Consider the following 27,723-nt stretch of genomic DNA (forward strand, 5'->3'; position numbering starts at 1 on the left):
CAAACACACGCGTGTTACCTTTTTTGACTACACTAACCCTGTACAAGCAGCTGTGAATGTGCCCTGTGATTAACTGGCACCTTGCTCAGACTTGTGTCTGATGCTGCCAGGGTAAGTTTTGGTTCTTGCCTCCCTTTAAAAAAATATTAAGCAGGATCAGTACAAATAGTCTTATTTTTTAAACATGCGCACACGTAAAAATGTTCTTCCATGGCACAAAGTATGAAATATTTTATTAGGAGAAAAATATGTACAATTTAGCAGTAGACTTTTGTTTCTTGTGTACAATTCTTTCAAGATAGAATTATATTTATCATCTCTTTTATGTATTTGTGGTCAGCACAAAGTTAATTTTCAAGAAATGTATACCTCAGGTCCTGTTCTTTTATTACTTAATAATAACTTCTTAAGTGGTGTTCTTTTCATTAGAATTAATAAAAGTTGCCTTATGCATTATTATGAACAATAAAATACCAGAGATAATATGCTTACCTTTTCTAGAAAAATTAGTGCATTTCATGGGTCTTACTAAATATACTGAATGAATGCCTTAAAAGTTGCATGCATTATTATTTGTTCTAATGTAGGTACTAGGAAGGAAGGACAGGCATCCTGTCAAGGACAAAGGAAGGATTTATACCAGGTCATGAGGCCATAAAGGAAAGATCTGGCGAACAGGCTCACTGGGAGCAGTTCATTCCCCTGTACTGCAATTGACAGTGTTCCTTAGAGATAAACCTGATCAGGACACCCACAAGGTGGCCTGAGAATTGGAGTATAGAGAGTTGCAGCCCTACCAGGGTCTTAGGGGTCCAAAACAGTGCCATGCTGGGGAAGGTCTGCCGTGGTTCAGATAACTTGGACAGGAGACTGGAACCAATTCCCGTGACTAGCTTAAAAAAAAGCCACCTGCCTCACTTAGATCGAGTCAGATACAGGAGGCAATGGGCAACGCTCTTTTAGTGGAGGAAATGAATGGTTTATTTGTACTGGTGTTTGTGTGAAGAAAGTGTTTTGGCAATTAAAAATTCTGGAGTTGTATTGAGTATTACTGTGTCTGTGGTTTGAGGCTTAGTGGTGCTACCTTGTCATTACAGTTGGTGTAGTCAGCAGGATTTCTTGCTGTCTGCTTGGCGGGGACCTGCAAAACATTTTTATTGTAACCAAAACCCAGACCGTAATCCCACACAGCCGTTCCCCACACCAAGTTTCAGAAATGGGGAAAAAAACAGCCAGAAAAGCCGGCAGGTAGGGAAGCACTGCATTGTCTGAAGACAGCTGACCCAACATACTGGGTCCAAAATCGAAAACAGTATTTGGAGGAGGCGTAATTGGCTGGAGAGACGGTGAATGGCCTCTTCGAAAGGGCACACTACTCGCCACAGACTAAGGGTCAAAACCTCACCACCTCTTAACGGTGAAAATGGTGAGCCTGGGGCAGGCCATCAGTTCCATATCTCAGCATCCTGACTGGCAAGGCTCACAAAGACTGAAACGACGAGAATATCGCTGGTAATCCCCAGGCTGCCAGAGCCGTCACCAACAAGACCCCAATGACCAGACCACGGGTAAGTAACTCTCATTTTTAAACAGAAGATGATAAGAGGTCTCAGAATTCGTGTCTGATTTCCTTCGCTAAAATTTTTAAGATGGTACTGATGCCTGAAATATTCCTCCATAGTACAGTGTAATACTGCATGATTAAAGAGTGTAATTCTATAAATGCGTCATGTCTTACTTAGGTTCATTAGAATAGGAGGACATTAGAACAGTTTTGATGAAGACAAGTCATTTAGCCCAACAGACTTGTCAATTCTATTCAGATAATTTCTCCATTAGAACAATTTCGATGATAATAAAAGCTTTGCCAAGAAGTATATTTATTTGTGTTTAATCATGTTCATTCACCAGATTATGTTTAGCAAATTTGTACAAATGTTTGTTTTGTGTAGACCAATAGTTGTACTTTTCCATCTTTCAAGTCAAGGTTATACTCGAGCCTTATAGAGCTGGTGAGGCCTCACCTGAAGTACTGTGTGCTTTTGGTCTCTGAGCTCCAAAAAAGACATAGCAGTGCTAGAAAAAGTCTAGGTAAGAGTGATTGGGCTGATACTGGAACTGCAGGTATACATTATGAGGAAAAATGAAAAGAGTTTCAGTTTAAGCAAATGGAGATTAAGAGGTGATGTGATTGAAGTGTTTAAAATTATGAATGGAAATAGGGCAGTGGGATGAAACAGTTACTTTAAAATTAGTTCAACAAAAACACGGGGACACAGCTGGTAATTTGTTTAGGGTAAATATCGCACAAACCTTAGGTTGTTTTCTTCACACAGAGAACCAGAGATACATGGAATAAGCTACCAAGTCATGTGGTAAGACTTTAGGAACTTTCACATCTCAATATGATTTTATTTTTTAGAAATTAAATGGATAAGATTGTCAAACTTTCTTGGGCTGAAGGGCCTGTTCTCGTCAAATTGTTTCTAATATTTCTAACCTGAATTTTTAGTCATAGTGGTGGGGTGATGCTCTGGTGTTCCTGATTGCCACACACTTCACACAAAGCCACATACAAAGCTGTTCTCCACTGAAATCCTCCCCTGCATCCAGGTGGGAGGTTGTTTTGTACAATAGATGCCTATAATATGTCAAAAGGTAAGAATAGGATCAGGGAAAGTAAATGGGAAAAAAAACAAGAGGAAAGGAGAGTGGATTCATTGTGCCGCACAGTGTTAATATTCCGACTTCTCCAATCTTGTACAGTGGAGAGTGAGTGAGTGAGATGAGTGAGTAACTACCCATGCAGTTGTTGTGGGTGTACTGCTAGAAATTTCCTGACATCACACCCATATTGTACAGCTCCTTCTTTCATAAATAATGAATGTGTCACGTATTAGCACAGAATTTAAAAAAAAATTGCTATGAAGTGGAAGGACAATCAGTGGAACTGCAAGGTGGATAATGGGAACTTCAGCTGACCTCCGAAAAGTTCAAAATGTCATCTGCTGTAAAGTAAGACAGAATCCCTAATACAATTAGCAACTTAATGGAAGTTTTATATTTCTTGTCCAAATTAAGACATTGATGCCCCTCATTTTCTTAACATTTTAAGATTTAAACACAATTAAAACAACAAAACAGAATAGGTGCCAATAGTCTTCTACTGCCTGGCCCTTTCTTTTGTGGATTAATTTCTTTAGTCTTTAATGATTGTGTGTAACACAGCACTCATGCAGGAAGAACATTAAATGTAAAGAGTTATTGTAAAGGTTCTGAAGAACAGCAAGGTGCAGAAACCTTGTCCATAAATTTAAAGGGTAAGAACTAAACTATTAAACATAATATTTTTAGAAAGTTCAAATCCTTTCTTAATCTAATCACTATCATACAACAACAGGCTGTTTTTAAAATTCAGTCTTGTGCAGAGAATGCTGAAAATTGGGTGGCAGTTGGCCCTCTGCTGTTTCATGGCTCTGTTGCCTTTCACATCTCCTCCTTCACTTAACTGGCAACTCTGTGTTAGCCCAACATGAGTGATTGCTTGGTCCTTACCTGGATCTAATGCTTCCTGGAGACGCTGCAGCACTTCCCAATAGTGAATTGGATAAAGTAGGTCCAGTGCTTCGAGAACACTTGGTCACATAATCAAATTTTTCAAAGTGCTTCTCACTTAAAACAAGAGCACTTTATCCAAGTTTATGTAATAAAAAACTGTAGCTGTCTATGCTGTGTGTCCAGGTTGTTAATATTCTGCTGATACAACAATTCTATAACCAGCAGCACAGCGGGTAAACATCAAAGCTCTAAAATTCGACAGAAATGGAGCTCTTTTTGAATGTCTTTAAGAAGAATAACCTGTCTGACAAATATGTGCAATTATTCCTTCTGTCATATCCAGTCGAAATGTCTCGACAGACTAAAAAGAATATTTTTTACCTCTAAAAAATGACTTAGTTTTTTGGTTAGTTAAGCCATGTTTGATGATAGCTGTATAAAAAGATTCACTTATGTATATGCATGTCTGGAGCGAACAGTTGCAGTGAAACATTAAAGTAACTGACAAATCTAATTTGACTGAGCCTAATGTGTGGTGGTATTTGGGCAGTCTTCCTACATACCCAGTTAGTGAATTCTCATTAAATTAACTTATTTTGTCTTTGAATTAGACCTCAGACCCCAGTGTTTCTGGTTGAATTACACTCAGCGTACTGTGTGACCCTGAGCAAGTCACTTACCCTGCTTTTGCACCAACAATAAATAATGACAGTTTTAGTGCATATCTGCCCGTATAGAGTCTTGATATGGCGCTTACTATAGGAAGGTACAGGAAAGGGGGTTTATTTTTCTTCTGATACCGAGTAGTGAGTTAAGTGTTCAGAAAATGCCATTTAAGAATTTTTCAGGTACTGTGTATTGAGTGAGTTTTGTCTCTCACAGTGAGGCAGATGGAAAACACCATAACAAATCCATGCATTTCACAGGCATGACTGAATTGCCTTAAAGAGTGTCCTTCTATTTCCAGTCTTCACGCTGTAATGGGGGAACAAAAACTCCAGATGACCCTCATGTAGAGCTACTCGTCCCCGATGCAGTGAAGTATCTTTTTGTCTTTCTTGATCTTAAAGAATGCTTTTTCTAAATACTGTAGATTTTCCTCATTGCAACCTCCAGGAAGAAGAGCAGCCCTTTTTCTGTCACCGGACAACCTTAAGGCCCTCCATGGCTGACCATGTGTTTGTTCCTTTGTTCTTGTGGTCCTGGTGAACTTCAGAGACCTTGTCTTGATGTTTTCACATTCCTCCCTTCACTGTTGTGCTGGTTCCTCTAAACATTCCACTTCTCGTAGATCACACATGATAGCACAAACACCTTGCCAACTGGGCACCCCTTCCAAACACGTAGCCATCCATCCATCCTCTTCCGCTTATCCAAGGTTGGGTCGCGGGAGCAGTAGCTTGAGCAGAGATACCCAGACTTCCCTCTCCCCGGCCACTTCTTCTAGCTCTTCCGGGAGAATCCCGAGGCGTTCCCAGGCCAGCCGGGAGACATAGTCCCTCCAGCGTGTCCTGGGTCTTCCCCGGGGCCTCCTCCCGGTTGGACGTGCCCAGAACACCTCACCAGGGAGGCGTCCAGGAGGCATCCTGATCAGATGCCCGAGCCGCCTCATCTGACTCCTCTCGATGCGGAGGAGCAGTGGCTCTACTCTGAGCCCCTCCCGGATGACTGAGCTTCTCACCCTATCTTTAAGGGAGAGCCCAGACACCCTGCGGAGGAAACTCATTTCAGCCGCTTGTATTCGCGATCTCATTCTTTCAGTCACTACCCATAGCTCATGATCATAGGTGAGGGTAGGAACATAGATCGACTGGTAAATTGAGAGCTTTGCCTTACGGCTCAGCTCCTTTTTCACCACGACAGACCGATGCAGAGCCTGTCGATCTCACGCTCCATTCTTCCCTCATTCGTGAACAAGACCCCGAGATACTTGAATTCCTCCACTTGAGGCAGGATCTCGCTCCCAACCCTGAGAGGGCACTCCACCCTTTTCTGGCTGAGGACCATGGTCTCGGATTTGGAGGTGCTGATTCCCATCCCAGCCGCTTCACACTCAGCTGCATAGCATATTTTTGTATTGTAATGTATACTTTGTCATGTATGTTATTTTACTTTTGTTATATTTCATTTTCTGACAAATCTAACATCTGTTATCTTGTTGCTGATAATTTTAAGCAGTTTTAATTACTAAATGTAACAGCAATCTCTGATAGAAAGGTGAGCTGTTTGTCAATGTCTACCTTTATCTCCCAGTTACAGGCCAAGTGTAAGTGACCCTGCTTCTGAGGGTGAAAAAACATTTTTGTTTGTATTTCCCCTCAAGGATGAAGGCTGTTGTTTTTCAAGGTTTAAATGTCCTTGGAAGTAGAGAATTGATTGCAACTTGCTTGGTCTCAAAGGTTGATGCAAGGAACTTAAAAACTTGGCTGTGTCTCCAAGTGTTTGAGTAAAGCTGAACTTGCACCACGTTAAGGATGTGTTTGAGGGATGCTGGCATGGAACAGAAGCTTGGTGTCGATGACAGTTAGGACAGAAATGAAGTGCTTTGCAGATCCGAAACAGGACTGTTTGATTACTCCTTTCTACTTTAATCTTGACTGCAAATTAGAAAGGCTGTGCAGCACCATCAGCTCTGCAGATGCTCTTTATAAGCATGACTGAACATTTCAAAGTCAGTTGTTTTATAAAATATTGAAGTTAATAGATTATACCACACAGAGTATAACACAATGATGTGTGTAAAAATGAGACCTTGCAAGTGTCAGACAGTAAATAAATGATAACAATGTATTATTGCCAATTAATGGAGTATTAGTTGACATTCACAATTTCCGAACATTCACAGAAATAACATTTTTTAAAATAATGTTGCATTTAAAGCAGGACGGTGGCACAGTGGTTGACATTGCTGCCTCACAGTTCTAGGAGCCTGGGTTTGGTTCCAGGCTTAGTTTGTGTGTGAAATTTACATATTCTGCTTTTGACCTTAGGGATTTTTCCCAGAGTACATCAACCATGCCAAAAGCATGTATGCTATGCTGGTGACTTAAAGTTCTCCTAATATGAGTGAGTGTAAAGATGAGTATTCTCTTTAATTGGTCTGGTGTCCTGTCCATTATTAATTCCTGCCTGTTGCGCATGATTTCTGCCACCCTGAGATTTTAAAAGCCGACAAGGAAATTAAATTTTTTGACCCAATAATCTTATAAGCACAATTTTTCCATTTATACATAATCATGGGCAAATGAATATCAAAAAGAGCAGTTTTATGATCACTGAATGAAAAATCTTCTGCATGAAAATGTATAAAGCATTCACTTAAGGGGCTAAGTTAACGTTTATGACCACGGTCTTTGCACAATATTGAAACACTCCAGCAGAAACAAAGGGTCAGTGACAGATTTACCACTCAAGGAGTTCACATGCAGAGTAAATTGATCAGCTAAACTGGAAGTGGAAAACACATGCTTTGGAAGAAAATAAACATGAAAATCTGAATGCGGAAATCTAATAACTATGTACTGTAATCAGATCATGAGATGCAGAGATAGCCCCTTGATTAATAACTCCGATCCATAAAGCAAGGTATACTTTCACTGTGTGATCGTCCAGGTCATCTCCACACTGCCTGTTCCACCTGGGAGCCTCTTGAACCTGGATCATCGATAGTCATAGCCACAACGAGCCGGGCAAATGAGGACACACTTACATAGGAAGGGTTAGCTGCAAAAAATGAATAGTGCTTTTATTAAAACAATCCAAAAACAAAGTTTTCAAAAAGTGCAGTGCATTTCAAAAACTTCAATAAATAAATAATTCATAAAATCAGTGAAACTGTGAAGAGATTAAAAATCCACAATGATTAAATCCATAAAAACGAGGTTAAGAGCTAAGGCAGGGAAGCATTTTTCTAAAATCTCACAAGCCCTGGTGCATCCCTTTTAAAACAGACATCTCCCTGGCTTACCACAATTCAGATTTCGCAGCATAGTGAGACGTCATCCAACTTGCACAGACAACCCTCAGTGCTTCCCTTGTCTCTGTCGCCAATCCTCTGATATTCCAAAGGGTGCCATCAAACCTTCCTCCTTCAGAGTCCTCCTCAGTGAGTAATTTTGTTTGCTCCTGCTCCCTGACTGCTCAGTAGGAGCAAAAGTCAGCCCCCTCTTTAATTCCAGCCACACAATTCATTCCTGGGGCTCCATTCCCGTCCACTTGTTTCCTCACTTCTTGCACTCGCTCTCTCGATCCTACCCTATTCCCTGTCCTTTCCTTTAATTTCCGCTTGTCTTTTTCCTTCTTTCCTGTGCAGGCACTTTTTTATATCTCCTGTTTAATCGAGTGCAGGTGCGACATGTCACTCCCTCAGAGGGACAGTTGAGGCACTCGACTGATCCGCCTGCCTCCACACGTGTATGTGGTGCATGGCCAAGTACCCCAATTAACTACGGAGCAAAGCATGCCTGCATACACCTGCACCCGATTAATTATTTAAAAACACTCCCGCCACCTTGGACCATTTGTCACACACTGACACAGCTGTAAAAAGGTCCAAGAAGAAGTGCCTGCTGGTGATTTTTCACCTTTTTGTTGGACTTAATGGCACAAGCTATTCATCTTACTGTTCAAATATGTTGGGGTTTTTTTGCTTTATGTAGTATAATCTCTTATGTCAAACATAGTCTTGTTCATATCTTATTCATATTACACCTTTTAAGTCAATGCATTTATTAATTATTATTTCGGTTATTATAAAGATCACTTAAAGGGAGACAGGAAGCTTAGCAAACTTATAGCTTTTAGACCTAAATGCATATGATGAGAGGAGCAGGCATTAATTGATCAAGTCATACTCAATGGCATGGAATCTTTTGGCTGTCAGTTAAGAACAGTTAAATTATATGCTCTGTGAATAGCTGTAATTTGAAGTCTTCCTCGAATAGAATCTTTCCGAGTAAAACTTGTGAATATGAATCTGCTCCACTATGCTTCTGCTTCGCTCCGTATTGGCATGTGGAATGGTTGTCAGTGTAGCAATGATGAATTTTAAAAATTATATTCTAGGTAAAGAAGAAGATTTTGTTTCAGTTTTTTTCGGTTTTAACATTAAATATTTATACATGCCATAACAGAAAACATTGTTTTTTTCAGTCTGCCAAAAAGAAATAAAATACGCATCTTACATTTTATTCAGAATACCGGGGATGCGAGATGGCATTTCAGAGGGAGTGAAAAACAGGAAGGCTATGTCATAATTAGCCAAAATTGACTTAGGTGCTTTGTTGTGGTGTAATAAATGTGTTGCAGTGTTCTGTCATTTGTAGGTCATTTATTATTTAGTGCTCCTTTTCTGTGATATGAAAAGAATCAAGCATTGCACATACAATTGTTACCTATGAATGAGCCACAGAAGTGCATGTTTTCGTGGATTTCTTGCTTCGGGCGGCGTGTTTGTGCAAGTAAAGTTTTTTAAGAGAATGAAATTTGAAACTTGCAATGATCTGTAGAGAAGGACAGAGTCTTGAATTGATTACTGTGCAAGCCCTGAAATGAAATGCCACTGATTCTGAGGTTTGATAGACATTTTTGCCAGGGTTGGTTCAAGAGGGACTGTATTGGATGCATCACCTGCTGCTTAGGCGGTCCTGGCAACAGCACAGCAATTTCATCTGTGTGGCACATCTGTTTTTGAACTGCAATGCAGTTGTTATTGGGAGACAAAGCTCACCGACTGTGTTTCATTGCTTTGCGGTGCAACAGCACCTGTTGCTTCACGGGGGTCCCAAACCCCTTGATCAATGATCATATGTTATTTCCTTGCAAACCTCCAGATTGTCCATCAGGTATTTATGCTTCACATGGGACACATTTACAAGATTATTGAGATTTATAAAGGTAAATTGCTAAATGTACATTTAAGTTTTATGCACCGAGTTAAAAGCTTATTTTATGAGTTCAGTCTGTTCACTCGCAATACTATATGTAGTTCAATTTGTAGTACAAAAATTAGGAATATGACTACTTCATCTTCAAATATGATAATACTTTTGTAGGAGATGTGAACATAAATCAAAACATTTTCTAGGAACAAAACATTTAATCCGTCTGAGGTGTCACGGAATGATGGAGCCAACGGTGGATGTTTAGAAAATAATAAAAGTATCTACCTAAAAGTATCTATCTATCTCTTTCTGATTTGTTAATCTGAATGACTCCCTCATATTTATCCTTCATGCCATGAGGTATGAGACATTTTTAATTTAGAGGCTAAATAAACACTGCAGTTTAATACAAAACTGTTTAGTCAGTTTAATCATTACAGTTATCTTCCACACCTCTTAACCAATTTTTTGTATTAATGACACTACATGTACTGTATCAAGATATGCTTATGCTTGTTTCATTGTGTCTTTATATTATAATAATCTTTTGAAACAAAAATGATTAAAATATCCAGTTCAGCAGAATGTATGGTTGAGATTCTTACTATTTTTGTCAAGTCTTCTTTTGGTACTGTTGATTGCATTGACTGATTTATTTATTGCCAAATGTACTATAACTAGTGCTTATACTAGGACAGTTTGAATACAATACAAACATGTAAACAATCACTGGATATGTGCAGTATAGTCAATAAATTCTAATGGAATAGATGTTGTAGGTGTGTTCCAACGTTCATGGCCTAGTGTTCGCCAGTCACACTGATTGTGAATAAAAGTTTATGAAAAATCTGGTTGTGAGTGTCTGTATGGTTTTGTATCCGAGGGTGGTAGGGTGACGAGCTCATGTCCAGGGTGGTGACAGTCCTGCACCATGGCTGTATACTCTTTGTGAGGCCAGAGACCAATGATCCTGCTTCTCGTCCAGCTTCAGCATTCTCTACAGTGCCTTTTTCTCACTTGAGAAGTGGTATTCCTTCATCAGATGGTGATCCCATAGATGAGAACACTCTCAATGATGCAGTGGCATAAATTCCCCAAAAATGGTACTGGAATCCCCCATTGTTTGAGGCAAGTTAGGAAAATAGAGATGTTGAGCCTTCTTCAAGATAATGTGCATGTCCACTGACTAGGTTATGTCATTAGTACATGACATGAGCTCCATAAACCTAAAGTTGGTAACTATTTCCATTTTGCTCCCATTAATACTGAGTATGGCAATCTACTATTAGCTCTTTTCACTTTCACATATATGAAGTATAGGGAAAATATTGTAATCGTCCAAAAATTTGATTTCGAGATTTTGATGAATCTTGACTTTTTAGACCTCCCTTTGTCCGAAATACCAATGGAATTAATGTCTGTGTGTCTGTCTGCCTGTGTGTGTGTATATAAACACGATAACTTCAGTACACTTTCAGTTAGGTCAACCAAATTTTGCCTACAAGTATTAGGTACAAAATGTAGATTTCTGTCAACTTTTGATCTATTTCTGCTAACTGGAAGTGGAACTTTTTTATTCATGCATTCCAAGTTATTCAACTTTACTTTTATAGTAGTTGTTCAATATATTATTAATTTGGTTTGATTTGTTGTTGATGGTTCTTTAATGTATATAATATAAAAATATAATCATTTTCTTGTGGTTTACTCCTTAAATATTCATCCCCATATCTGAGTATACAAGAAAGTCTAGGGGAGACCACTCCCGATTTTTTTTTTTAATGGTCCACTTCTGGTTATTGCTGTGACACCACCTCACCACATGATTAGGCATTTATAATGGTGTAATTTGCAAATTTAGTGGTGAGGTTCTTGTTATGCAGTCATAGGTAAATAGAGAGAACAACTTTGTATTTAGACAACAGCCTTGTGGGATGACAGTCCTTAGAATAAGCAGTTTTGATGTTTTATTTTACTATTGTTTGTATGTATACTCAGTTATGGAGAGAATGTTACCCAATGATTTGCTGTTCTGTTAGGCAAACTGCAAAGAGTCCAGAGAATGTGTAGGAAAATACTAGCCTTTTCAACACCACAGAAGTTAATACTACTGGGAGATAATCTTTCAGGCACCTCATTTTCAACTTTATGGGGATTGGAAAAGCATGAATTATTTTAAAGCAAGAGGAACAATGGATTTGAATAGGGAGGAGTTGAACACTTCCTGGGGCGATATCCCATTAGGTCCCGCAACCTTATGGAGTTTTACCTTCCTAACAAGTTTCTTCATATCCTGCTTATTTTGGAACAACCTCATCCTTTACATTTGGGGCCTTCTGAGTACAGCCCTTGTTCAGAACATAAATACAGGCATCTAATGGATAGAATGATTAGGCAGCAATGTGTAGCTCATGTGAATCTCCTGCCCTTATAGCCTCTGATCTGCTGTAATTCCTTTCTCAGCCTCCAGGTGTCACTGTGTTGCATTTCAAATTGAATGCTGCAGCTACACTTACTGTTTTTTCCAACCAAAGTTACTTTACAGCAGCACCACAAAGCTTGATTTCTCTTAGCATGTCATTTCATTTGTATTTGTATTTGTGTTTATTACTCTAAAGATGTTATTACAGAGTTATTTTCAGCTATGTGTTCTTGTCAAGTTTTGCACCTTCATTTTTGTTTTTCCACATCCATGTTTGACAATTACCTGATAATTGCTACATCTTACTCTTCCTCTTTTGCTCAGTTTTTGCCAGACTTACTTTTTCATACTAGTGACATCTCTGTGACTTCTAATTTTCAGTCTTGCATTAATAAATCTGTCTTTTTTTAATAGTACTTTAAGTTCCCAAGGTTTCTGACAGTAATACTCTGCTACTAGTTTTATAGAGAGATAGGGGCAATGATTTAAGTTTGGTTACTAAAAATCTAAAAGGCTGGTCTTCCCAGAAGGATAGATGGGATGTTATCTTAAAGCCCTGTAATGTGCCAGTCCTGTCCATTTCATTAATTAATGATGCACTGCCACTCAGTTGTGTTTCCCTTTAGAAGTATTCCCAAAAAAGAAAAGGGTTACTGTGGAACACCGTCATTTTCTGAGCCTGCATTTTGCCAGGACAGTGTCATGGGGAGCTGGGCCAAATTGGTGCATGAAATGACTCATTCTGGGATAGGGCAGAGAGACAGGCATACATTAACTCATACTGGGTTAAGTCAGCTTTGCCAGCTATCCTTAACTACACATGGTTAAGAAAAAAAGTGAAATACCTGAAGAAAGCTCACTTAGACATTGTTAGAACTGGGAAATTATACATGAAAATTTAAGTTAAGTTAATGATTTGGCAGTATGCCATCCACCTAGAGTATAGTATTCAGTTAAGTTGATAGTAAAATATTCTGAGCATTTAATTTCACTATGTGTTTAGTTATCTCTTTAATCTGAGAATACAAAACCTCCCACATGCCATAACATGTGATTTTAAATGAGCAACGGTGGCCATTGGCAAAGCATTATTTCAAATCCGCTGTAAATTTTTTGATTTGAAGATCTGCCTCTCCACCCCTGGCCATCATTCATTGGTCAGGAGTCCTGTATTCAATTCAGAAAGTGATTTTAAAGTAGAAACAATGATTGTGTTTAGACAAAATGTGGTAAATGATCTCAATTATAAGATTTAACTCAACTATGGGGTTACAACTACTAGTTGCAAAGTGGAACTTCAAATACAAGAACCAAACACTACTGGGCAGGTTGCAATGGTGTAGTGGTGAGAGATTACACCGACGGCACTTACAGTGAGGTCCATAACTGTTTGGACAGTGACACAATTCTAATATTTTTGGCTGTGTACGCAACCACAATAAATTTGAAATTAAGCAGTCATTATATGATTGAAGTTAGACCTTACCAAAAATATTGTATGAGCTGTTTAGGAATTACAGCCATTTTTCACCATTTCCAGAGGCTCAAAAGTATATGGACATTTGACTGACAAGCTGTTTCATAGCCAGGTTTGAGCACATTCCTCATCATTTCATTAACCATTAAGCAGGTAAAAGATCTGGAATTGATCCCAATTATGGAATTTGCATTTGGGAGCTGTTACTGTGAACTCTCAATATGAGGTCCAAAGAGCTGTCCATGCAAGTGAAAACAGTCCATCATTAGGCTGAGAAAACAAAACAAACCCTTTAGAGAGAAACATGAGGAGTGGTCAAATCAACCATTTGCTACATTCTTAAAAAGAAGAAACACACTGGTGAACTTAGCAACTACAGAAGGCCTGGACAGTCATGGAAAACTTTTGTGCTGTGATTGCTTAATTCTTTCCTTGGTGAAGAAGAACCCCTTCACAAAATTTTAACCAAATGAAGAACACTCTACATGAGGTAGGCCTATCATTGTCAAAGTATCCAATGAATAGAAAACTTTATGAAAGTAAAGATAGAGGATTTACCACAAATTGGAAACCACTGAAAACCTCAAGCATAGGAAGGGCAGATTGGACTTTGCCAGAAAATGTTTTTTAAAAGCCTGCCCTTTGTCTGTGGACAAAATGACACCTTTTATTGGCTAACTAGAAAGATTACATTTTAATTTAATTTGCCTCAAAAGCTTGCTTATTGTAATTTTTCTAGTTGCCCAATAAGAAGTGTCATTTTGCTTAACTTCTCATTACATCCATAATGGCTAAAATGGTACAACACACTAGTACTGTGGACAAAGGAAACTAAGATCAATATATACCAGAATTTTGGAAAGAGAAGAGTATGGAGAAGAGAAGAAATGACTAATGATCCGATGGATACCACATCATCTGTGAAACATGGTAGAGGCAGCTTTATGGCATGATCATGCATGGCTTCAAATGGAAGTCACTCACTAGTTTTTATTGATTACTAGCTCAAATACCCGGCATTGCCCGGGAGGAAAATAAAAGTGTTTTTTATTTTTTTAATTGTTTGAAAAAAATATACCGTATATACTCACATATAAGTCGGGTCTTGAAATCCAAAATATCGATCATTAAATCAGACCCTGACTTATACACCCGTTCAAAAATGCGACACTTAAATTTTTTTTTGTTTTTATTACGTTATTCCTCCAATCTCGCAACAGTTTCTCAGACGCATTGAATTTTGTTGCAGCAGCGCAGTTATCAATTTCTTTTGCTGCTTCAACGAAGTTTAATTTAAAACCAGCTTCATATTTTCTTCTGATCGAACACTCCATTGTAGATAAGGGATGCTGGTACAATAAAGGTGTATGAGGGTGTGAGATACAAAAAACACAAATCAGTGCAAACGTTGCTTCGGAATAGTTTGGGTATTACCGTGTGGTCACATAGGCACAATAGAGAGATTAGGAGTACTCGTTGATACAGCGCATTGCCGCACCCACATAGAAAATAAAGGCAGTGTGCTCCATGGTTCTCTCTCAGGTGGGCGTTAGCATGTCATAATCTCTTGGACCAATAGCATGAGTTTTCCACATTTGACTTATAGAGTACCAGAAATTACATGGTAAAATCCAGTCCCGACTTATCCACGGGAGAACTTATCCGCGAGTATATACAGTAATAAAAACAAAAACACAACTTTAAAAATAAAATTAATTAACAAACAATGAAGACTCACTAATGTGCTTGTCTTGCGGTCTTGTATGTATGTTATCATCCAGTTGATGCTCAGAACCGGCCAACTCTACTTAATTTCAAAAGCAACAGGGGTGCGGTAGGCTCAAACATGCAGAATGCTGGCAGTCACCTCCAGTTCGCCCTCTGGTGGTCGTTCTGAGTGTCAACTGGATGATAACATGCATACAAGACTGCAAGATCACTCCCCACCCTACACAGAAGGGGGTGGGTTAGGGTTGATTTCACCCTACAATATTTTAGTCGACCATTGAAAAACGTGTACCACGTTTCATGAAAATCTCTCCAGCCGTTCGGAGGTGATGCTGGAACATAAATACATACACACATTGACTTTTATATTTATATAGATATGACTGTTGGCAGAAGTAGCAGGACAATTTCTGAAGTGTACAGGTCTATACTGTCTGCTCAGATTCAGCCAAATGCTGCAAAACTGATAGAATAACACTTCACAGTACAGATGGACAACAAGCCAAAACATTCTGCGAAAGCAAACCAAGATGATGATGGCAGAAAGTCCAACGAACAAGCAGCAACAGAAGACAGCTGCAGTAAAGGACTCGTAAAGCATCACTAGTGTGGAAACTCAGCACTTGGAGATGGCCATGGATTCCAGACTTCAGCCAGTCATTGACTGTAAAGGATTTTCAACCAAATATTGAAAATGATCATTATATTTATGGTTATTTTAGTTTTTCCAGATACATATAAAAATGTCTGTCTTTTCTAACACATGATATTTTGTTAAACCCCTTGAATTAAAGCTGAAAGTCTATACTTCAATCACATAATGATTGCTTCTTTTCAAATATGATGTGGTGACACACAGAGCTAAAATTATGTAAATTGTGTCATTATCCAAATGCTTATGGACCTGACTGTCAGTCACTGTGGGATGGCTTGGGGCCACAATAAATCTTACAAGGGAAACACTTGATTAAAGAAAAAGTTTGATGGAATTGGGGAGAAGCAAATCTGCTGTCCCTTTTTGAAAGGCAGGTATGCTAACCAATGTGCTGCCATCATGGTTCACATGCAGCTAGAATTAAAAAAGCTGTGCATAAAGGAGAAACAAACTGAAATTGTGCTTTATAGATATTTAGGTGGTCTCCTTTAATAAAACATATACTAAACATTTCTGTAGCAAATCCTTCCTATCGATATCTCCTCTTGTAGCTCATAATTATTTAACTTAATTTGTTGTGCCATATCAAATATAGTGAAACTGAAAAAAAATTGTTTGCAAAAACAGTTATTGAGTAAATGGATATAAGTGACATAAAAAGTGGGGGGCCTAATGCCAGCAAGCTTAAATGTGCCCATACTTTCATTATTAACTACATATGTCCGTGTCTAACACTGCAACTCTCTGATATATGCATGGAACTGTCAAGGTATTTCCCGCTAGTTTTTAATTCCATTGCTGTTGATTTTCTTAGCACAGGTGCAGCCGTAAACAGCAGTGAAAGCCTCCCTCCGTCTTCTTCTGTCAACGATATCTCCTCCATGTCAACTGACCAGACTCTGGCATCGGATACTGACAGCAGCCTGGAAACTTCTGCAGGACCCCTCGGTTGTTGCAGGTGACTAGCCGCCTGCTTGCGTAACCCAGTATTCTTCAGAAGGTGAAAATAATACCATTAGAGAGAAAAACAAAAATGAAATTCAGCCTGTATTTTCATGATGAAATTATGTGGAATAAATATTTCAAGCTAAAATGTATATTTATTCAAATCTAGTTGCTTTGCTGGTATTTTCCTTCATATGGCATTAAAGAAAGCTTAGGTGGGCATTTTTCTGTAAAGTTTAAATTAATGGCTGATTTAAAAACAACCTGTAAGCTACCGTACTACCATGCTGATTTGGTAAGATGAGCATTTTCTTTGTGATTCTGGCAATATTTTCCACAGGTATTTCCTTCTAACATGCAAGAGAGATCATTCTTGTCGAACAAGGCTTATGTGATTATGTATACAATGAAGAAACAGAATGGTTTCAGGACCTTTGGCCGCTCCAATGAATAATGCATACCTTGCCGTATCTTTGCTTAAACCTTAGTTGCCCTTGCCTGTAGTACTGCATGATCAAAATGCTAACTATAAGATTATTAAGAAAACACTTATCCTGTTAATAACCCTTGCAAGTAATACTGATTTGGTCCAGTTGCAAATGTACAGTAAGTGTTTTGACTAAGGAAATCCAGTACTTGAGCTGCAGGGGCACAGGTGAACTACTGTCATATATAGAGCCCCAACTTAGTTTCCTTTCAGATTGTCTAAATATGTCTCTCACTCATTTATGCATGTCATAATAAAGAACATGGTTTTCTTGAAGAAGTAACTTGCAGGCAGCATTACTGTAGCTGTGTATAACAAGTGATGAAAACAGAAAAAGCCTTGAAATGAAAGTGGAGTTGCTATACTTAACAATCATACAGCCTGCATCTCCCGTAGCAGTGCCATGCTTTTGATGATGGATGACGCACTCAACAAACATTTTCAGGAGAGAATCATTTTTCCACATAAATGCAAACTGCCGTGGAGTAGGGAACACATTTCCAGTCAGTTACTTTAAAACTATGCTATGTTCATTTAAAATTGAATTTGGCAAGTGCCTTTTTATAAGCTTTTCTATTTTTAGTTCACAATTAAAGAAAAGATTTGGTGTGCCGTCATGCCCCTAAAATCCTGGGGAGTCCCTCATAACAATTTTAGGGTTTTTTTTTTCCAAGAAATTTGAGCTCGGAATATTGTAGATGAACTTCCATATATTGCCACATGGTTCATGATCTAAGGTTTATGTTAAACAATTTTCAGTTTTCTTGCTAACCACCTGTCCAACATGATACGTACACACTTGCCCCTCTCCTGCGGTCACTCAGTGGTATCAGTTGACTCAAATTTTTTTTTTTGTGAATGTCTTCACTCTTTCAGCTCTAAGAATCAACTGATCTTTGTGCTCTGTATCTGCTCTCATATTCATTCATTTATACCTGCATAGATTGACATTTGCACAATCTGAGATCAGGCAACTGCAGTGGCTCAGACAGTCACAGTCGGCTAAAATGAGCCGTGTAGCCTAGTTTGTTAGCGGTCAGGCCGTGTTACATGTCAACATCAGCTATTAACTGCTGTTTTTAAGCTGTGAGCTGACTGTTAACTATTAAACATTACTTTTTAATTACACATTTTAACCAGTACTTTATGTTTCATGATAATTTTTAGTATTCTTCTCACCCTGAATCTGCGTAATGAAGTCCATTTTGCCAAGACAATTTTACTGACCTTTTTTTGCAGGCCTGTGAGTAAGACTACTTTGGTGTACTTTTTCAAGAAAATGGCATCATACACTTTACAATAGTTACTTTGCCTGTTTCTTATAAAGACATGTATCAATGAGCGATTTTATTTTTGTGTATAATGAAATCCTGAAACATGACAAAATATGCTACAGTATATACTGGGCTGAAAAGAGAAATGTATATAAAACTGAACATTCAATGCACAATTACTACTGTTTAAGTGGACCTGCCAAAAGTTCTTTGTTTTCTGTATTTGTTTTTTTTTGGGGGGGGTCTCATGTTGATTTGTGTTTCTTCACTGACTGTAGCTTCAGTACTATAGCATCCACTACTAGAAATATTTAATATGATAAATTTGAGCCTTCATGTTACATGCTTATCTGGGAAAGCTTCATGAAACCAAAAGTGAGACTCAGCAATGTGGCATTGATTTGGGGATATCGACATTTCTTACTGTTCTTACCTTCATACATCGTCGTATAGTATCCATCACCATTGCCTGTACTTAATTATTCTAAAGACTTCGCAGGCTTTTTTTGTGTTTTTTTCAAGCTAAATATGACAATAAAGTCATTTGTCTTGAAAATGTATAAAGCATGGTAGGGGATATCCATTAAAAGCTGTTTTAACTGAATTATTATTTTGAAACAGTTTGTGTCACTTAATACAAACTGTCTTTAGAAAAAATATAATCATGGTAGCTCTTTAAACAGTCTTTTTTAGGCAAAGTAACACACTCATGTGTAGCCTAACCTTCTAAAACAATAATGTAATTATTCCAGTGTTTCAACTGATGACACCACTTTGGCACCCCAAGTTGGATTGGTTAGCCAAAGAAAGAACTCGTTTTAGATTTTTAATGAAAAAGAATTACAGTTAGAATTAAAATCAAAAAATCCTATACCATACCAATTTCTAAGCCCACTTAATCCAAGGCAGGGTCATGCTGGGCTGCAGCCTAGCAAATATAGAGAGAGCAAAGCAGGAACAGTCTCGTGGCAGGGCGCCAGTCCATCTCTGAGCCAACATGCACACACCACACATACACACACACACTAGTGCTAATCTAGAGACACCAATCCATGTGGTGAAAAGAAGCAAAAATCAGAATGAAACAAAATTAAAAATGAGAGTGATTCTAATTTTGGCATTATCTAAAGATAATGTGTTTTACAAGAGCGATTCTTGACAGTTTCAGGTGATATGCAATTTGGCTTTAAAACCAAGTGAGAGACCAGAATGAAAATGATAACTCATAATGGTATATGTAAAAAAAATGGATTGCTGCTACTAATTCACTATTTGTTCAACTCAAATTACATGGATGGAACTGTCCACTTGGGCAAATAACATGTCTGTTAGAAGAACGCAGCAGAGATCACAATATCCTAAAGGATCTGGCAAAGAAATGGTCAAGATAAGAAGTTGGAGTCTGTTACACGTCGGGTCCACACAAACCTACAAATACCATCAGAAAGTAACAAAAGATTCAAAGCCTGGAATTCCCCAAACAAGTTCTGGCAAACAAACAGCAGTTCAATCGTAATGTTTGACTTCTTCCCTGAGCGCACCACCTTCATTTAAACTGCCCTCATGTGGATGTCACAGGCAGTGCAAGTCAGGGCCATTTTGTATGGTGATGAACTGCGCCCACTGCTGCAAAATGGCAGGGTAGATTGAAAAACAAGTAGAATTATCAAATATTTTTATAAAAAAAAAAGTAAAAATGTATATTATTTAAAGCCCAACAAAACAGACTACACAGATGTATTCCTAATATCATCACACTAATGCTAAGTCACTGCAATAATGCACCAGACTTTTTTCTTGACTTGTTTGCTTCTTCGTATTTTGTTAACTCCCTGATGCACTAATCATCTCAATTCACCATTTACCTATCCAAATTGGGCAATTAATGATGAGTTCATCAATAAGCTGCTTAAGCTAATTTTTGCTGTTGCTGCATCTGACTTGATGACACATTGGGGGAAAAAAAAATACTGAGCAGCACAGTAGTCTTGCTGTGCTTTGTGTTGAGTGAGGCATCTTTCTTCAGATCATTTACATTTAGTATGATCAGCTAGTGCAGTGCAGCGGTGTAATAACACCCTGACTGTAAGCCCTAAAGAAGATCAAATTCCAGCCCAATGCAAAGTCATCTTTCACATGCTCCATTTTCTTTTCTGCAGGTTCAAACTTTAGAAACAGTTCACCCTGTATACTCTTTCATTTGATCTTGAATTTCCTACTAGAGTCAATAAGTAAGCATTGAAAGTTAAATGGAAACAGGACTAAGATAACTGAAATTTTATTATTGCACTTCTGGGTCACTTGGGTCCAGAGTCCATTTCATTGAATTTTGTCTAATTTTGGTCCAATACAATTGCACACGACAAATTCAATAACATTTTAATAATATACTGCAGATTAATTTAAACATCCCCCAAAAATGTATTCTTTGGGAGTTGGCACAGTACATAAATAACTTGGCCATAACTGATAACAACAATCTTTCCAAAGAAATAAAATCTTTTTGTTGTGACCAAAACTGGGTGATATTTTGGATTCATCAGTTCTTTAGCTAAGTCATAAATGTATCTGTCTTGCCCTATCCACTTTCTTTCCACTAACAATCAGTAAGAGAATTCCTTCTGGCTCTGTCCATCTGACCTGATTGCTCTTTGGGATTTGAATGTTAGTATATTGTGCACTTTTCTAATCAACATTTGGTTTAAAAATAAATAATATTATTATTTGTATGGAGTGCAATGAAATACTTAGTTGGATGTCCAACCATGCAGCATGTCGCCACTCTTCCACACCATAATAAATAAGAAATTATTATTTTATAAGTTAATTTTATCAAACAGAAAACACAAATCAGCTTAACTTACCCCAGTTTCAATTCCATGTGTTCAGATAAGATACCAGATCCTGAAACCTTGTGAATAAAACCCTTGTTATGTATATTTTCAAAATAATTCCATCAGCATTCAGTAGAATGGGCACAACTACTCCCAAACATTAACTACATATCATCATAAGAGTTTTAATATTTAAAATATATTTCTCTTATTTAACTATTAAATGAGTACTGAGTACCATTGGTCCGGAGGAAAACTGCTGAAATACAAGTAGATTACTCTGTCTGAACAGCACCAGACTCTAAACTGATTATTGTTTCTTTGCATTGTATAATGTCATTTATACAGAACTCTACTTTTTGAAAATATCATTTTTCCTTTCATACTAGTGGTGTACAGAATTTTAAGATTTTAATATTTATCTGAATTATGGTCTAGTTCTGAGTCTAGTCCTGAATCCCTATTATTAATACTCACATCTAAGTAAATTAATTTGTTTAAAATTAAACGTTATCATATAGTTACATTTTCCACTAAATACTGCTTTAACAAGGTGTGAGGTCCATGATGGATTCATTTAGCTTCTGTTCAGCTACTGATTATTCATGTAGGCCTCAAGACGTGCACAGCGAAACAGCATCAATATTTTGATTGGCGTTCTTTGTGAATATTTTAACACTTTCCTCAGGAGTTTTCTGGCACTTCTTGGTGGCTTTTCTGCGGTTTCTGTGGTCGAAGAATTTGATTAGGACATTTATTTTGTCCTATCTTGGTTCCTGACTAAGTTGTAATTTTTTTGCCCCGTATCATGGCACCATTTTGAATATTAGCCAGCAGCTACATTTAGTGATTTTTTACGTCGTCCATTACCGAGACAACCTCCCAGAAGCTCCTGGGAACCTGCTCATGTTTGTCATCGGTGAGACCCTTTAAAAAGATCATTTATGCACCGTTCAGGTATCTGTGTTTTCGATAAAACTGAAAGACTTAATGTGCACCTCTCAGTATTTCCATTTTTGGTTTTCTGATTTCCTGTCCAGTTTTTGGTTCTGATTCTTGTCTCACATTTCTGGCTTAGTGAATAATCAGTTTTGTCTCTTTGGTTTTAACCCCAGCGCATATCCCATTCTGTTCTTGTTTCATCTTCTGGTCCCGAAATAAAAATCATTCTGCTTTGACAGAACAATAAAGAGTATTAACTTCACAAACTTTGTAAAAATATGAATTCAAATATTGCACAGTACATGTAAAGCACCTTTCAGAAGATGTAAATGCTTGTAGTATCCAATGGGGGGTCACCATACTGTGTCCCACCTATCTTATGGATTATTTTTATGCTGGAGGTGCTAGTGATGTGCCCAAAAAAATTTGTTAGAGTGCAATGCTGTGGAGCACCACTTGAGGGAGTTGTCAGATATCACATAAAGTAGTTCAGATTACAGTAATTAAAATGCATTAATCAATAAACTGAAGATTTCAGTTTAAAGAATGAATTGAAATCCTACTGTTTAGAATAGAAACCAGTCACGCTTCTAAAAACAATCAGCATCACTCATTTAATTAGCTAATTTATGTATTTTATTACGTTCTTGTTTATTCTGGAGGTGGAGAGTGGCGACATTGTTATCGAATTTCACTGTACTCTGTGCACATGACAGTATTACTACTACTATGGCTACATTTGAAGTGCCTTGTGTAATAATGTGAGTGTGGGGTAGCAGTATATTGGAGCAGAGATGGACTTCCACTCTTTTTAAAATCCAATCGATGAATAACAGTGTTCATGTGTTGAAGATTTTAAAGAATACTCATGAAGCTGTCCATTTCATGTTTCCCATTCATCAAAGTATCCCCAGTATATCTCCTTTTTATAACATTGATCAATGCCACAATTTGCTGTAACCAAGAGAAGACTGACGTTTTGTCCCTGTCATCTCCCACCTCGCTCACAGCTACACCATGGCACCATCCTAATCATATCTAACAGGCAGGCCTTTTGCTGCGCCATAAAAGAGTTGCACATTGAAATCTGCTTCAAAATTATATTGTGGCACTGAAGGCTGAAATTAGTCCATAGCTAGGAGTCAAAGCAGTGTGGGCTGACACTTAATGGTAGTGGAACTGAAAACTAGTCATGCCCAAGTGTGGTCGTATTAATGTGAAGATCACCATTTCCATTTCTCAAATTGTATAGCCACAATGGCTGCTAGCTTTGCTGTGTGCAGCATTTCATGATGAATGCTTTTTCCAAGTACGTCACAGGTACAATGCAATTTTTACACTAAAATATTAAAATACTATAAATAAAAAGGCTGCTCTTGGCATGAAGATTCTGATCTCACTGGTACTTTTGCTGCCTAGTCAGTGAGGAGGTTTTTCTCTCTTTAAGCAAACTGATAAAAATGTGACTGTCCCTTTTCTATGGGGACATTTTCAAAGGCACGTCCATGTACTGTATTTATTTGTGCTCTTTTTGTTAAGGAAATTTTGTTGTCATGTTTCATCCAAGTCAATATGTCGGCTATGAAGAAGCTTAAAAACTCAACAAACGCAGTTTTCCTTAGAATCTCTACCCATCCTACTTGCATAATGCATTTTAGCTGTGCTTTAAACATGTAATACTCGAAGGTTGAGTGCTTTGTTTCAGTCATCAACAAGGATCCTTGGTACCATGCGACTTGCATGTTTCTTATCAGCATTATTGTTTAGCAAATAGGACAGCATGTATGATTTTCCCCAGTGTGGAAACGGTACTATGAGGAGCAACTGCTGTTAAATATGAATATCAAATTGTATCTCATTCTGCAATATGCTGGGTTATATGAGAAGGATCATTTGAGGGTCCTCGAGGTTTTCTAGCTCTTTAAATTCAGGCTATAATGGAAAAGCAACTGCTGGTTGTCATTAAGATCAGCAAATGCTTCTCCAGGCTCATGTTTCCCCTCACTGATACCTGAGGCTGGTCAGTTATGCATCTCGGAGGCAAAGATTCCAAGCAGCTGTTGACTTGAATACAAACTGTGTGCGCTGCTCAGTTGGATTGATCCTTTTTGATGGCTACTCCCATTTCCTTTCTATGAACTCTTCAGCAGAATGTATGCCTTCAACCAGTTCTGAAATAAACACAAGTTTCGTTTCTCTTTTCCTTGTGTTTTCTGCCAGACCTTGAAGAAGACCCAGTCTTCACCTTACATAATGTTGGCTCAAACGTTCGATAACTCGGATAACTTTGGTGCTTTTCAAACTTTGAAACAGGTATACTTGATTGTTAGAACTATGCGACATCTTTCCTTTCTTAAAAATGTCACACTATATACATTTTTAATGATTTGTGTTTTATCTTGGAGTTTCTTGTGACCCTCAGTGTCCCTGTAATAGATCACGAGGGTTCGGAAAGTGGAAAGAGCACTGCACACTTTACCTGAGCGTGTCCATTTGTTACTATTCCAGCCAAATGTCACCAATGTTTAAGTCATAATTCTCTTTGGTAATAAAACCTTACAGATTCTTGGTGATCGGATCAGTAACATGCTGACTTTATACAGTACTTAATCATTGTATTATGCCTCATTCATACTGTACATTAAAAATAATAGCTGCCGTAGATTTTTTGCATTTTCTGACTGTTTTATGTAGTAAGCGTTAACGGTTACACTGTCGTGAAATAGTAGGGTTAAGTATGTTATCATGGGTCACAATTTCTACAGAATTTTGCAAAAAACTTGAACAAGCTCCCAAATGATCAATCGATTTTGTAATCGATTTTTGTAAAGCTGTAATGACTGGGAAATGGGCTGCACAGTCACAAAAGAAATTCTACAGGAGTATGTTTTTCTTTTTTTAGCAACTGTCGCTGAGACATTAAGAATTCCAAAACGTCACATCTGTGCTTCTTTATGCCTATGTGTCTTCTTCCGGTCTGGCTGAAAAACGTTTACACAATCATGGACAAAAATGTAATAATTTGACAAGAGTCTACCTAACATGAAATGGATGTGCTACTTGTTCACGGGCTGCAGTGTCTGGAATGAGCAGCCAGTAATACTGGCAGTACTGTCAGTGGACTTTTTGACTAAATACATTTATTCTCAGAAATAAATCCAGTGCAATAAATTGTATTCCACTCTGGTGGGCGTGAGGGTGGCTGCTGTTAGTACAGCTAAAATTAAACGTTTGGAACCTTGTGTCACGTCTGATTCAAACGACTACAATCAGGTGGTGTCATTTTGAATTTTTACAATTTTTATTTTGTTTTATTTTTTTGTACTGTTTGTCAACCATTTTGTTAAATTGTATGATTGAAATTATGTATCGGGTTCCTACAGCAGTGCTTTGTAAGTATGCCAGTTTTTCAGGCTCCAGCTCCAGGATAACATTTGAATTAAAAATCAATTCAAAACTGATAAGCACTCAACATTTTAAAAGTACAGTGTATGTAAAAATAAATATATGTATGTGACAAAAAATAAAAATTTGAAATTGATTGCTGGTCCTTGTCCTTTTTGTCAGAATTATAAACAGTTTATTTTCTCATGTGACCTGAAGCCTGTGACAGGTCAGCTTTATGAAGTCTTTCTCCCCCTGACTTGTGTCTAGTGTGACATGGTGGGCCCTTGATGATCAACAAAAGCAATTTTGATTCGGATAACCATAAGCACATTTCCAGAGTGCGTTCCTAAAAACTGCATTTTAGGCTGCTGATACCCCATGTGCTGCTGGTCCAAGCTTTTGTGTGCTGTGCCACCAAACAGATTTTAGTCAGAAGAGGCTGAACTGCGAGGTGGACAAGCAAAACCAAAACACCAGCATGGGTCTGAACCAGAAAAACGGGCGATTTATGCAACAGAACCCCGTGCTGCCTCATGCCTTTCAAACCCCAGCATGATTTTACCCTCAGCATCTAGTAGTTCATGAACCGAGGCCATTGGTGAAGAGAGACAAGACACACAGACAAAAGTCTAAAAGTGAAACTGTTTATTTATTTATTTACAGTGCCCAACAACAAAAAAAAGTAATAAATTCAAAATCAATGCCGTGTGTCATCAGCTACACTAAGAAACAGTCCCAGTGGCACACAATAAACAAGATTAAATAGAAAAAGAAAATCTCTATTTACAAAATTAAACAAGCAATTAGCTCACCAAAATCAGCCCCAGGTAGCACTCTGGGATTTCATTCTTTCACACTGTACTCATTTTTTTCCTTTTCTCCAATCAGAGGGTTTATTTTTGCACCCAACAAGTCAGCAGTAGACTGAAGACTGCAAACCGTTGACGACCCCTAATGTCTCTTAATAACCTTTTATATGGCCGCAGGATTGTCATGACCGGTCTCTGCTTGACACCATTCCTGTCCTTCAAATGAGGGAGCACAACTTGGCAATGGCTACACATCGCAATCCCCCTTAATGGAACTCCGCACATAAGTGTCTGCACTTGAAGGCAGACCACTCTCCATCTCTCTTTCTCTCTCTCTCTCTCTCTCTCCTTCCCCCTCTCCTTATGTCCAATAAGTATTCTTGTCACATTTTATATGGGCTCTTCAAATTCTTACAGCCCTTTTTTTTGTGCCAGCAAACTAATCTTATTTGTTCTATCCGTAGCTCTTGAATAGCATGGGCAACTGTCTTCCCCTGCCCTGAGGCGTACATGGGTCACGTAGAATTCCATGATCCTGTTTGCCATGGGCACACACCCGTGTAGCTACATAGCCTTTCAGACCCATCTCTGCACCTCCTTATCTGCCCAAGGTAAGTGCCAGTTTAACTACTTATAAATGGCAAGTAAGGCTATAAATACCATCATTCACACAGAACAAATCTTGGTTCACAATCCAAAAACTTGTGAACAACTGAACAAAGCTCAGGAGTCTGAACAATTAAAAAGGGCTGAAAACCAGACAGCCTTTTAGCTCAGCCCGCACAAGTGTTTTTGGTGAATTAGCCATAAAATCGGCGGTTTCTTCTCAACGCTTCCTTCCATAGCAAAGCTTTTGTTACAGCGATACCATTGCCATAATACATTAGCTGGCTTTATTATTCTAAGTAGTTCTTAGAATCGAAGTAGGTGTAGTTATTGTTTGGTTGCTGTTGACTCGGGGTGTAGGCATTGCTTTGTTCAAATACTTTTGGGCCGCCTTTCACCAGCAGACGTGGAGGGATGTTCATCACACTTTAATTTCATTGCTCAGGAGCTCGCATATAATTTGTGTTTGCTGGGTAGTCAATGATCAGTCAATTCCCTTCTTTAGCAATACAGATTTGTGGCTGTTACACAGAACCTCTTTTAGTTATTTTTAAAAATATTTAAATTTGATTTTTTTAATATAATGAGAGATTAAATGTAACAACAATAAAGTATCATGTTTTTGTATTTTTATTAGGTAGTGCTGTGTATGCACTATTTAAGTGACTACCTTTAGAGTGTTACGCATTTCTGACAGTGTCCACGGGCATTACCCAT

General features: G+C 38.1%; 1 protein-coding gene across 10 annotated transcripts in view; it reads left to right on the forward strand.

Moving 5' to 3' along the window:
- The window catches only part of mapk10 (mitogen-activated protein kinase 10), a 402,326-nt gene extending 376,581 nt beyond the window's left edge, over positions 1-25,745 (forward strand). For 7 of the 10 annotated variants that reach the window (XM_051928085.1, XM_051928087.1, XM_051928086.1 and 4 more), the window contains one exon: positions 16,542-25,745. In XM_051928085.1, the coding sequence (XP_051784045.1) occupies positions 16,542-16,684 (143 nt within the window). In that variant the 3' untranslated portion in view covers positions 16,685-25,745. Of the gene's footprint in view, positions 1-16,536 lie in introns of all 10 variants that reach the window. The other 3 variants (XM_051928089.1, XM_051928090.1, XM_051928091.1) reach the window with 3 other exon arrangements.
- The last annotated feature ends 1,978 nt before the right edge of the window (positions 25,746-27,723 follow it).

The sequence above is a fragment of the Erpetoichthys calabaricus genome, chromosome 5, assembly GCF_900747795.2.
Source record: "Erpetoichthys calabaricus chromosome 5, fErpCal1.3, whole genome shotgun sequence".
Lineage (NCBI taxonomy): Eukaryota > Metazoa > Chordata > Cladistia > Polypteriformes > Polypteridae > Erpetoichthys > Erpetoichthys calabaricus.